Source organism: Ascidiella aspersa, chromosome 8 (genome assembly GCF_963924565.1).
Source record: "Ascidiella aspersa chromosome 8, kaAscAspe10.2, whole genome shotgun sequence".
Classification (NCBI taxonomy): domain Eukaryota; kingdom Metazoa; phylum Chordata; class Ascidiacea; order Phlebobranchia; family Ascidiidae; genus Ascidiella; species Ascidiella aspersa.
In genome coordinates, this window is record NC_139454.1 from 25,987,858 (window position 1) to 26,000,773 (window position 12,916).

General features: G+C 34.9%; 2 protein-coding genes across 4 annotated transcripts; both read left to right on the forward strand.

Annotated features, from left to right (window-relative positions):
- Positions 1-196: 196 nt before the first annotated feature.
- LOC146137084 (uncharacterized) lies at positions 197-3,770 on the forward strand. The gene is made up of 4 exons (XM_083395509.1): positions 197-297; positions 478-657; positions 2,731-2,847; positions 3,639-3,770. The coding sequence occupies exons 1-4, from the start codon at positions 295-297 to the stop codon at positions 3,657-3,659; spliced, it is 321 nt and encodes a 106-aa protein (XP_083251635.1). The 5' UTR covers positions 197-294; the 3' UTR covers positions 3,660-3,770.
- A 1,327-nt stretch (positions 3,771-5,097) lies between these two features.
- Positions 5,098-12,699, forward strand: LOC146137085 (translation initiation factor eIF2B subunit delta-like). 3 transcript variants are annotated; one of them, XM_083395016.1, is made up of 11 exons: positions 5,098-5,261; positions 5,626-5,712; positions 6,092-6,181; positions 6,989-7,134; positions 7,465-7,656; positions 8,111-8,213; positions 8,752-8,879; positions 9,193-9,370; positions 9,590-9,770; positions 11,647-11,741; positions 12,264-12,699. In XM_083395016.1, the coding sequence occupies exons 1-11, from the start codon at positions 5,130-5,132 to the stop codon at positions 12,384-12,386; spliced, it is 1,455 nt and encodes a 484-aa protein (XP_083251142.1). In that variant the 5' UTR covers positions 5,098-5,129; the 3' UTR covers positions 12,387-12,699. The 3 variants fall into 3 exon arrangements, with proteins under 3 accessions (XP_083251142.1, XP_083251143.1, XP_083251141.1); XM_083395017.1 differs by having other exon boundaries at positions 5,098-5,258; XM_083395015.1 differs by having other exon boundaries at positions 5,098-5,252.
- Positions 12,700-12,916: the final 217 nt, after the last annotated feature.

Sequence of the window (12,916 nt, forward strand, 5' to 3'; positions counted from 1 at the left end):
TTGGGAAACCCCCTTTATTTTAAAATAGAGCACTTTCACGATTTAACATTTTTGTCTACAAAATGACAATACTTTACAACGTTTAATTGTTAAGCGCAAATAAACCCCAATTTTAATGAATTATTTAAAAAAAATAACACTAACTATGTATATTTATGTAACAAAACTTTTAAACAAAATAATTTTGCCACGCGTTACTTGCGGCTGTTGCAGTCATTTTCAGTCGACTTTGGCAACGTGTGGTTTCGACGTCGGGGACTTTTTTCTTTTCAACTTTTCAGTGGAACAGGAAAGATGGTGAGAAAAATATAGTTTTAATCGGCCTAAATCCGTTATTTTAACAATAGTTCATGCCAAAATGATTCGGTTTCATTTAGAGAAAAGGTTAATCTACAAAATAGTATGAAATGTAACGGCAAATTTAGCTTCCAACTAACAGAACTGTTGCCAGGAAAGTAAACGAGATTTTTTTCCAAGGTGAACGTTCCAAAGACGAGACGGACTTACTGCAAGCACAAGAATTGCAAACATCACACTTTGCACAAAGTGACGCAGTACAAGACCGGCAAAGCGTCGCTCTACGCCCAAGGAAAGCGTCGTTATGATCGCAAACAATCTGGATATGGTGGACAGACCAAGCCTGTTTTCCACAAAAAGGTTGGAATTTGAAAAGTTGCCTACCCGAATTAGGGCGCTCGTCTAGAATCCTACCACATTTATTTTAACAGTAACAAAACGAGTTGTCAAATTTGAAATTAAAAAAGGCACAAGTATGTAAGAATAAATATAATAGTAATACTTAATCCACCCAAACGCTCACTAGGGTTCCTCTCCGGGAATGTTTCGACGGGAAATTCCCGGTATTTCCCGCGAATTAACAATCCCGAATCCCGGGAATTTTTTTTATAATCCCGGGTATTCGGCAACCTAGCAAAACCTTAAAAATATTGCCGTTTTTGACTAATATAAAGAAAAAAAATAGTATCAACCATGTTAACGTCGTTGCCTGAGTTGTTTTATTTGCGCTTACCAGCGGAAAAACCTAATTAAATTTATTCTAACAAAAAAATGCGTCACAAACAAGGGTCCTAACTCGTATTAGAGAAGGTCTGGCGCTCCTTCAGTTATGAACGTATAAATTAATAAAGAAAACGGTCTTTAAATACCGCTTGCCACAACGCAAATTATTTGGGTTAGAATGCGGGTTAGCGTTTGATTGAGGGTGGGTCAAGCGGTATTATTAATAATAAACATAATAATACTTGACCCACTCGCACCCAAACGCGCACACTAACCCAAACAATATGCGTTGTGGTATGCGCTATTTCTTTCTTTTGTTTTTTTGCATAACTTTCTATGTACATAAGTGAAAGAACGCCCATAAATGAGCTTAATAAAATGTTTGAAGCTAAAATAAAAAAAAATGCCAACATCAAAATGACGTAATTTTATGTGTAATTTTTTCGTCGGGATCCCGGGATTCCCGGGAAGTTTCATTTTTCAATCCCGTTTCCCGGGAGTGAAAAAATCTGGGAAAAAGAGGAACCCTAACGCTCACCCTTACCTAAATATTGGGTGCGGGTTAGCGTTTGGTGGAGGGTGGGTCAAGTTATTATTAATAATAAACATAATATTACTTGACCCACCCTTACCCAAACGCTAACTCTAACCCAAACAATATGCGTTGTGGTATGCAGTATTATTTTTTGTTTTTTGCATAACTTTTCACGTACATAAGTGAAAGAGCGCCAAATATTGTTACCAATATAAACCCATGGACGAAAATGGGGTGGATTCTAGACCAGCGCCCAAATTAGTAATAAGATGATTTAATGTTAACAACCATGTCTTTATTATCAAGTAAAATAATACTACTGCATTTTTTTAACAAATCCGTTTCAAAAAAACAACAAAGTTTTTATCCTTATAATTCAGTATGGACAAAAATCAATTGTTTTTTAGGTATTTTTTTTTAAATCTGGTCATTCCAGTGCCTTACCAACAAAGATATTTTTTTTAACTAAAAATTCTTTTCCAAACCGGATTGCATTCCATGATTGAAGTGCCTTCTCTGCAAATATCTTTGGTGTAAAATTCTTTCCAAAACCATGCCAATTGCAGAATTTTGGCGTGGGATTCAAAATAAAATTTGGCAATATTATGGAATGCAGTAAGATGCCTAAAACCTGCGAGTGCAGTATTAAAGTTCTGAACATTTAAGCAGCTTTAAGGGTTTTACCATGATTTTTTGTAAATGTATGGCTGCTAAGTGCAGTTCTAAAGTAGATTTTTCATAACTAATTATAAAGCAAATATGTCGGAAAGAACAAAAAGTAACCTTTCCTAATTTACGGATTGCCTAAAACTTGTTATTACCAAACACCAAAACTAATGTGACGTTTTTTTGTTTAATTGTATTATTTTTGTGCATTTCACCAAAATAGCTATCCATCTTCTTTGTTACCTTTATGGTAAACACTACAAGCTAGACATTTTTAATTTTTACAACGTGTGTTATTTAGAACATAAAATATTTTTCATTCTAATATAAATAAAATATAAAAAATGCTTGTTTCATTAGAATCGTTCACCAAACGATATACTATATCTACCAGGGCCAAATCTATTGGAATGTTATTTCTGAATTCTGGTTATGACATGCAATTACAAAATAGTCAGCACTCATAAATATGTTGACATGCTGCTTTAAAATAAATATAAATTTTTTAGGCCAAAACCACCAAAAAGATTGTGTTGAGGATGGAATGCACTGAATGCAAATCAAGGAAACAACTTCCAATCAAGCGATGCAAGCATTTTGAATTGGGAGGAGACAAGAAGAGAAAGGTAAACTTGACAAAGTTCTTAATTGTATTTACGTTAAAATAAACATTTTTCATATTTGTTGTATAAAGCTTTTTTTTGTGCCTACTAGTTACACAAAAAAAACAATTAAGTATTGAAAATCACAAAAGAACACGATTCGTTAATAAAGTCATTTCTTTGTATTGCTTCTGCAATTTTCTTATATTTAAAAAAAATATGTTGCTCAGAAGTCTCAGAACCAATCCTAATAAATCTAACCATGTAATATTACTGCTGTCGGCGACACTACCGAATCAAACCACAACTCAATGTTGGGTCGCAACCCATAGCTTGAGTATAACGAACACAACACAAAATTGCCAGTTTATTTTTAATGGAGCTTGGCCTAATGGTTGTGAGGTGTATTTTTTCGGGATGTTTGCGATTTATTTTGATTTAACCATTATTATAACCAAATCTGGTAAAACTGTTTTGCAGGGTCATTGTGGTGCATTATAATTGTTGTTTTTATGCTAGCGCCTACTGGGCTCTTGGTGGGGTCCATTTTTGCAATGTTGCTTAACAAGTCTTAAAATTGAGTGATGTTTCAAATACTATTTAATGATTTATTATTTCCAGTAAACCTAAAAAAATTTTTAGATGATTTAAACTTTTTTTTTAAAAGTTCTTGCATTTAATTATCACTTTGTATTTATTTGGCACTTTTCATTTTCTTTGTAGGAATGGATTTATAATATTGGAATATATTAGTTTTAGAAGTGCAATTTAAGACGTTATTACTTAACTAATTTAAACAACTTTTTATTTTCCAGGGACAAATGATCCAGTTCTAAGCCTTGGTGGAGGTTTATCATGGACGGAATATTTCTCCTGTGTATCTTTCAATAAAAGCTCGCATTGAATTGTGTGTTTGAGTCATTCGTTTAAATATGCAGTAATCAGAAAGACAAAAATATAGTTTTAAATAGGTGTTTATACAATACATAAAAGCATTAAAGCCGAGGACAATAAAAAAGCTCTAAATATGTATTTTATGTGATATGAGTTTGACATTTGGATTCGATTAGAAGTGGAAAAATTAGTTGCATTTTGCATTTTCTGCGTTGATCAGCTATTTTCAATTCGTAATTATGGAAAAGGAGATTTTTGTAATAAACGTGTGCTAGGAGACGCTTTTGGAACCGAGTTAATAAAAGATTTATTAGGGAGAGTATGTTACCATTGATTTGTGTACTAAAACGCTGGTTGTTCAAACTTTAATAGCATTGCTGTTGGGGTTAAGCGTTGGTGGGTGCTACGGTTTAGTAAGGCGAAGACCGACGGTTGTTCAAGTGTGTTACATCCTTGTATATATATTTTAATCTGAAGGAACAGGCCGCTAAAACTACATGTCCTTATAACTTGTTCACTTTACTCTGTTGATATTGCTGCTGCCATGGTTGACTAACCCCGAATGTGGAACCTTTAGTTCTTCAGCCAAGTATTTTACTGAAATTGCGTCACCCTTTTCTGTAGCTATGGATTAAAATAGACATTTGGGGTCTGCAACAGACTTTTTTATCCTGTGTTCGTTCAATTGTTAAGATATACAAACAAGTTGCGGGATTTGGTGCACGTTATCCCTTAAAAACCGTAAAAAAATAATTTTAGTAACTACCCGAACTGAATGCATTAATAATGGCATGTTTTTTTTCGTGTGCATAAAATACTTTTCTTTTAGAATGTACAGCGTAAAAAAAACAGCAAGCACATCATTTATTATGTACACAGGCAAGACTACACTATTTATTTGTTGTTTAAATAAGTTACCAAAAATTTAGTAAAAACATGATGGAAAGAAATAAAAAAAGTTAGTTGTTGTTAAGTTCTTGAATCGTTTGTGCTCTGCTTGGTTTAATAAAGTAAAGCTTGGTTTAATAAAGTAAACATAAAATTTATTAATAATACATAGAAATATACTAGTTATGTTCGGTAAATGGGAAGCAAATTTTACTTCTTTGAGTGCCTATTTACAGTACTACACTGATCCCTGATTGTATTCCAATTGGCCTAGCTTACTTTTATCAACCTAAAATAGGACAAAGGAAAATGCAAACAAGAGTTTTACTTCTGCAGATATTTTATCACCAAGATTTTTGAACATATTTGTCAGTTTTTGCATTTAGTGGCTTCCTTAATTTGTTGATTCAGGTCATTCTAAAACAGTGACTTAAGTCCAGTCATTAGAATACTGCTGTACTCTTATCGATAACAGTATTGCATTTTAGTTTTGTGATTTAATAATTTTATTTATCTGTGATACGATGGATGGTGCGCCATCGCCTGGTAGCGGAGATACTCTGATGACTCCCGAGCAGAAAAAACAGCTGAAAAAAGAACGAAGAAAAGCTAAGCTGAGTGCTAAACCGACTACAACAGAAAAACAGGTAAATGTAGTAATTCTATTGGTGCTTGTCTAGAATCCTACCACATAACTAATTGTTCAACGCATAATGTTTGGGTTAGGGTGCGGTTAGCGCTCAGGTTCTGGTGGGTCAAGTATTATTATTATATTTATTTTCCTATATATTTATCTCTTCCTTGCAATTTAAATTTTAGACTGCAGGTTTCGTTACTGTAAAAAAGTGGTAGGGTTCTAGACCAGCGCCAATATATTTTCAAAATTCAGGCATAAACCATTTAATGTGGTTTAAGAGGTTGCTTTAGCAATATATAGAAATTATCAACACTGTTTAAAACAATTACTTAATATGACACAACTTGGCTTTGAATGATTGCTTAATATTATTTTTTTCTCAGGGTGGTGCTTCTGCTTCTCAATCAACGACTGAAAATGTTGCACAGAAATCCAAGGCCGAGCTCCGAGCTGAGCGACGAGCAAAACAGGCGAGCTACAATATTTTTACAACTTGAATGTATTTAAGTTGATGAAACCAGGGCTTTAAGTCCGTATAAATATAGTAATGGCAACCTTAATGCAAAACAAAAAAGTAATGTCCTTAAAAAGCACATTAGTTCAACAAATGCGTGCCAAAGCAGACAACACGAAATGGTATGTTTTAAACTGTTGAACCTAGGGGGTCGCGGAAAATTTTAAAATTGAAATGGATCTCCGACTGAAAAATTCGGGTAGCCCTTGGCTAAATTTTGTGAAATTTCTTTTTTTAAGCGTTTGTAAAACTATAATGAATTTCAATATTTTTGGGGTTTTATCTAATTATGCTTAATATTCCAAAATCAACAATTCTATTTTGTTTTGTACCAGGAAGCAGACAGAGCTGCAAAAGCATCCGCCAAATCTGATTTGGGAGGAACTTCAAAACAGAAAGGTCTCCAAGTTTCGGCACAAATAAGGGTAAAATAAAGCGGAATTATTTGTCACTTAAACCTTTACTGAAGAATCTGTTTAATGTCGTTGTTTTTTTACAATGGGTTGATGCAAGATTATCAGAGATAAGTGCAGCAGTTTTTATATTTTATTACGAATTTTTTAGAATTCAAACTTAATATTCTGTTTAAATCTCACATAATTGAATTGTCAACTTGTAAAAGGAAGATAAGTATTTGAATATTTAAACCGAATATGTTGAAAAAATGCTGTTATGCTAGCTTAGTTGGGCAGCTAACTTTTTTGTTTTGTAACAGGTCCACCTAAGGTTGTGAGCCACTGTTGTATGCAAATGCATTAAAGATATTTGATTTATTCTCTGTCTAACTAGAACCTCCAGCCATCGTGCCAGACTTCGACAACTAGATAATTCTAGTTTTCTAATTAAATGAATTAGAGCAAAATGAGGCTAATTCTAATTTAATTCGGATTTCACCAAAAATGATAATTTGTACAACGGCATTTTTAGTCTCTCAGCCAAAACAAATAATTTGAAATAAAACTTTTTGGTCGGAATGACTTGTTGTTGATTTGTGCTTTCTGAAAAGCATATGTTGTGCTAAAAGAAAAATTGTAATAATTTAAATTCCAGTTGAAATTCATTGTTCGGTAATTCTAATTCTACACTAATTAGGAAAAACTAAATACTCTAATTTTAGTTCTAATTTAATTTTCAAAAGCTAAAATAAATCTAGTTGTCCAAGTTTGCATCATGCCCCTGAATTTTTTTTTTTTTTGCAACTTGAACTCTTAAATGTTGAATACTTTTCACAGGCAGACGACCCCAAGGTGCAGAAGAAAGCCGCCAAGAAGTTGGAAAAACAGCAAGTTCCACAACGAGCTGAAGGTCAAAAGAAGGTTGCCTTCTTTTCTCACTTGCATCAATATGAAAGAAGCCTCTCTATCACAAGCAATATGGGGTAGGCACAAAAAAAATTGTTGAAAGATATAATTTTAAGCTAAAAACAGGTAATTTTGTACATCACTTCAAAGTTTTGGTTGGCTTTGTCTTCTGACGAAGAAAGTATATATATATATTTTGTTTTTTGATTTAATATTTTGTTAGGCTAAACAATATGTTTAAATTTTATGTTATCAAACTAATTTATCATATATAACAGATTGTTTTAATTAACATTTTGAAATATGTCACCATCATTATTTCCTTTCTGTATACTACAGCTGTTATGTATAGCTAAATTTCCCGTTAAAAATGCAGTTCTTATCCATAATAAAAAGTATTTTAAAAGGTTCGGACCAAATGGGATTCATCCAGCAATTATTCAGCTTGGTCTGCAATATGCCGAGGGTAGAATCACAGGTTCCAACGCCCGATGTGCGGCCTTGATCGGAGCTGTGTGCAGACTTATACAAGACTACGTCACACCACCACAGAAAGAACTCTCAAGACATCTTGAATCTAAACTTAAACCTGCTATCAGGTCAGTTGTTCATCACTGAATGTATATGTTTTCTTGGGTTGTTGGGTAGAGTATTTTTATAAGAAAATACATCTTGTTGCTAACATAACATTTTTAATGTTATAACCTTGTCTTAAAGGACCAAGTTACCCAAATAGGTCAGATTTTTTTGTCATTTGATATATAGGTGTTCTATCAACCTTTTTTGTGCCACGGAACACTAATGCATTAAAATATTCTTGCAGAACACCAAACAAAAGTTTGCAATTATGCATACAAATAAACAACACAACAATTCATTTACTTTAGGTTTATTGAGATATCTGGGTTTTTGAAAACTCTACTTTTTTATCATTTAGTAAGGCCAATATTTTTGTCCAATTAATGCAATACTATTTAGATTCACTACGTAGATCAAATTGATGGAAGAAGTACACTTCCACAGTTTTTATCATTAATTTGTTGTTATTTCCAGTTTTTTGAACCAATGTCGACCACTGTCTGTTTCAATGGGAAGCGCTATAAAGTTTATGAAAGTTCAGATCACCAATATACCAACTAGCATGTCCGACAGGGAGGTAAATTACAAATCTGCTTATTAGACTGTTTAAACTGTTTTTTAAATATGTCGGTATTTCAGTTGCTTGCATATTTTTACATGTTTCTATCTAAATGCACTCATTTTTAATAAAATTTGTGTTTCACACTGATTTAACCGTATTAAGTGGTTTAAGTATGTGGTTTTATTTGTCCGTTACTTTGAATTTGACCTTGAGCAGCGATTTAAATTTCTATTATCTTAGTGGTTTGATCGAAAGTCCACTTGTTTTATGGAACCATATCAGAAAAATGTTATGCCACGCTTGGCGCCAAACGCGGGTGCCGAGCGTTTTTAACGAACTCGATTTTTGCAAGGCTTCATAACCCCATAAAATTTGTCCAAATAATAAAAAAATATCCGCGCTCGCTTCGCTCCATCTGCACGTATGCTGTGGCGGATAATAAGTTACGAAGGCACCAACCTTCGTCTTATCGTTTTAATACGTTTTAATGAAGCTGGGTTAACATTGCCAAGTTGTTTTACATTAAGTGCAATATCCAATCATTATTCTGCAGGCAAAGCAGCAGCTGATCTCAAACCTCCAGGAATTTGTTCGAATCAACATAAAACTTGCCGACGAGGCAATTTCCGAATCGACCTGCACAAAAATACAAGATGGCGATGTTGTTATGATATACGGAAAGTAAGTGAAAAAAAATACAAAAAAGTCGAGCATGATTTATCTTATCACCTTTTTTTCTGGTTATAGAATTTAATGTAGAAGAATCGTCTTTTATATACCTAAAAAATGTAACCCTTTTTCTGCGGCCTTTTAAAAATGTTACACGGAATTTTAAATGGGCCGAAGTTTTGTTTTAGAGGCATATATACCAAATTTAGTTACATTATCACAAAGTAATATTATCACCATAACGGTAATTTGAAAAACACTATAATACACAACCACGAATTACTTGTATTGCTCAACAACTCAATTTTAACCCCTTTATCCCCAGCTCGTCCCTTATAACCCGAGTGTTATGCGACGCTCACCGTAAAGGACGAAGCTTCAGTGTTGTTGTGGTGGACGGACGACCCAAGTTGTCAGGTCGTGGAGCGCTTAAGAAGCTCTGCAAGGAAGGCATCCCATGCTCGTACGTTCTCGTGTCAGCTGCCTTCTACATCATGCCTGAGGTGACGCAACTACTGTGTATTGTGACGTCAGGTGTTACGTAATGACGTCGTTAATAGTAGAAGTCGTCGGCAAAATTTTGTCCGGACGCTTTCTGGCTTTGTTTTTCTTGACTCTGTTGTGCCTTTTGATAAATGCATTTTTAATGTTTGCAATGCGCATTGTTCAACTCGAACACCACCACAATGGCATACATTAGCATGTGCGTTGCTATTCCTTAGGTCACCAAAGTTCTGCTTGGAGCTCACGGATTACTTTCAAACGGTTACGTCATGGGCTCGGTGGGTACGTCAATGGTTGCCATGGCAGCGAAGGCCCGTGGCGTCCCGGTGATGGTTTGCTGCGAGGCTTACAAGTTCTGTGAGCGAGTACAGACCGACTCGTTCGTCAACAATGAGATTGGTGAGTATTGTACGAGTAGCGACGTTTTGCTACTGCATTCGCTTTTTTTAATTTATTGGGAGTAGGAATGTTCAAAGTAGAATACCAAGGTATTCTAGAATACCTAGGTTTCGAATCTAGAATAACGAATCCAGAATAGCGAATCCTAGTATATTTTTATTAAATTATTTAACCTTGTTTTTGTTTGGGGAATGGATTAATCTTGTTCTACCCTACAGGGCCCACAATCACAGCAATAAATCGCCCAAACAATTTGCTAACATGTGTACATTATAATAAAAAATGTTTTACATTCTTAACAACTGTGATTTAAAGCAGTTGTGTAAACTGTAATACATGTCCACTGTTCAGGTTGTTGCCAAACCTTATATTTACTATTGACATAACAAATACTTGACAATTTACGCTGTGCATAACTGCATAACCTCGCTGAATATTGGCCTAAAGTTGACCTTAAGTAACCCTATAGCGCATTTTCTCGATGGCCAGCACGTGTTACTTTTGCAACTTAACGCATTTAGGGAAATTGCGAACTCCGCTAATGACATTACACGTTAGTCGCTCGCCCAATAACGCTTGATTGACACTTAATTATTAGACGAACGTTATCGCCAGACGCGAAGTAATTGGTGGCCCGAAAAAACGCTGACACTGCACTACCAGGCTACATTTAGAGCAAGCACTATAAATTGGTCGCCGCAGCGACATGCCAACTTACCACACGCGTTTGTACAATTAGGCGCGACAATCGGCGGTAAAACATTAAATTATATCGGTTCCAATTACCCGAAATAAACGACAGAATTGGATTCGAATCCCATCTGGATTCGAATCCAAGGATTCGATATTCTACTTTGAGCATCCCTAATTGGGAGTTCAGGAATTGCATTGGGGATATTTCAGAATTGTAGAAAAATTGGCACTGGTCTACCACTTTTTTTACAGTAACGAAACCAGGTGTCAAAATTGAAAATGCAAGGAAGAAATATATGAGAGAATAAATATGTTTTGCTACTGCAGTGGTGTTATGGCTGCCTATCAAATTCAATCGAATGCAGTGATAAGTTATACCCTTTCAAATATATCGTTCAAGGATGTTCGATAATATCGGATCATAGCCGATACCCGATTCCAAGTGGTGGTATCGGTACTCGTCCGATAATATCGGATCGGAGCCGATACCCGATACCAAGTGGTAGTATCGGTACTCGTCCGATAATATCGGATCAGAGCCGATACCCGATTCCAAGTGGTGGTATTGGTACTCGTCCGATAATATCGGATCAGAGCCGATACCCGATTCCAAGTGGTGGTATCGGTACTCGTCCGATACTCAGCTGGTATCGCTATTGTGAACAAACGCAGCAATCAATTAAAAACATTAGGATTACAACTGAGATAACTAAACTTCTGAACTCTATGAAGCAAATTTTGGCCTAACAACCTAATTATTACTAACTAATCATTCTTATTCAACGTTTTTGCATATTTAAGCATACCAATGACGTCATTTGGCATCGCATTGGATAATTTTGTCGAAAATATCTTGTCCCGGACATCGCTAATAGTGTTCAAGAAATAGCTGAAACAGTCTATATGTAAAGTCGTAGGGTACCGCTTTTTTCGCCTGCACATCAAGTGCATATAAGCTGTTGCTACAAGGCATAATAATAATCAAAAAACAGCTCCTCTTGTAATTATATTTCTTCTATAACGTTTAAGAAGAGCTGTTTTTTGATTAACATTACAATTCAATGAATTACGATATTGTATGGTTTTAAAAAAGGTGCCTTCGGTTCAATAATTTAGCCAAAGGACATTTGGTTCGTTATGGCTCCTTTGATGACCGCATAATTGTTATTGTTACGTCACACAGGCGACCCACGTGACCTTCTGGTACGCAGAGGTTGTTTGAAAGCCAAACCTTGCCAACTTGATGAAGATGACTGGACCAACATTGATTCTTTAAAGGTTAGTTGTAGAATGCTAGCAAATCGCTGTTAGTAAACCAATTTTTCTTCTTTCTGCGCTGGTACTAGAGATACACCAACCGGTACCCGATGCTGATTTTTTGGATACTTAGAACATAGTCAAAAATTGAATTAATTTAAAAAAAGATCCAAATAACCTTTAATTTTATCTACTATATATTTATTATACCCTTATATTTCATGTTAACTTTTGTATAACGCTAAACAGTTCTAAAAGGTATATTCTTTAACAAATAGTAGTTTATCAACTGATCGTAATTAAATTTATTGAAACTGCAGCAAGTTTTGTCCAAATAACCGGAGAAGAATTTTCTTTATTAGTTTTAATTTAAACTTTTCAGTTTGTCTAAGTATATTTATGACGTCATCGGATCGGATTGCGATACATTTGTCGAAAATATCTCGTATCGGATTAAAATGAAGTACTTTTTCACCAAGTTCAGTCTGATAAAAAATGTTTACAAATACTTACAACTTATTTCAATTGCATCAATATATTCAGGTGCTTCACCTCACCTATGACGTCACTCCCCCGGACTACGTTGCCATGGTAATCACGGAACTGGGGAAAATCCCCTGCACCTCGGTGCCGGTCGTACTGCGCGTGCGCAGTGTGGAGACGTGACGTTGATTGATCTGATTGGTCGAAGCTGGTGGCTAGACGCAATTTGATTGGCTGATTTTCGTAGCCACTCTTAAATGGCTTTTTCAATGTTTTTTTGATTTGTGCAAAAGGGAACTTGCTGCGTGGAGATAAAATGCGAAAAGATTTCTGGAGAATTGAGTCGTTGTTATTTCCGTGTCCGCGTTTTTTTCTTGTTTAATATTTGCTTCTGGTGATATCTTATCGCGGTCATCATTTTTCTTGATTTTTGGAAACAACATTTTATAGTAACATCTTACTGGAATATCAAGAAATAAAATACCATTTCATTTGTTTAAATGATGGCTCATTTTATTCGTTTGCTCGACTTATTACCATTTTTGGAGAAATGTTATGGAAGTTGTTGGCATTAAAATATCAACAGCCTAAAGGTGGAAAGTTAAAATCTGGACAACTGCTATTAAATTGAAGAAGCCTAATAGTTTATATCTGGATTTGTTAATCATGAAGCTCGGTCTACTTGAGCTCACGAGCATGTAGTATTTAAATAA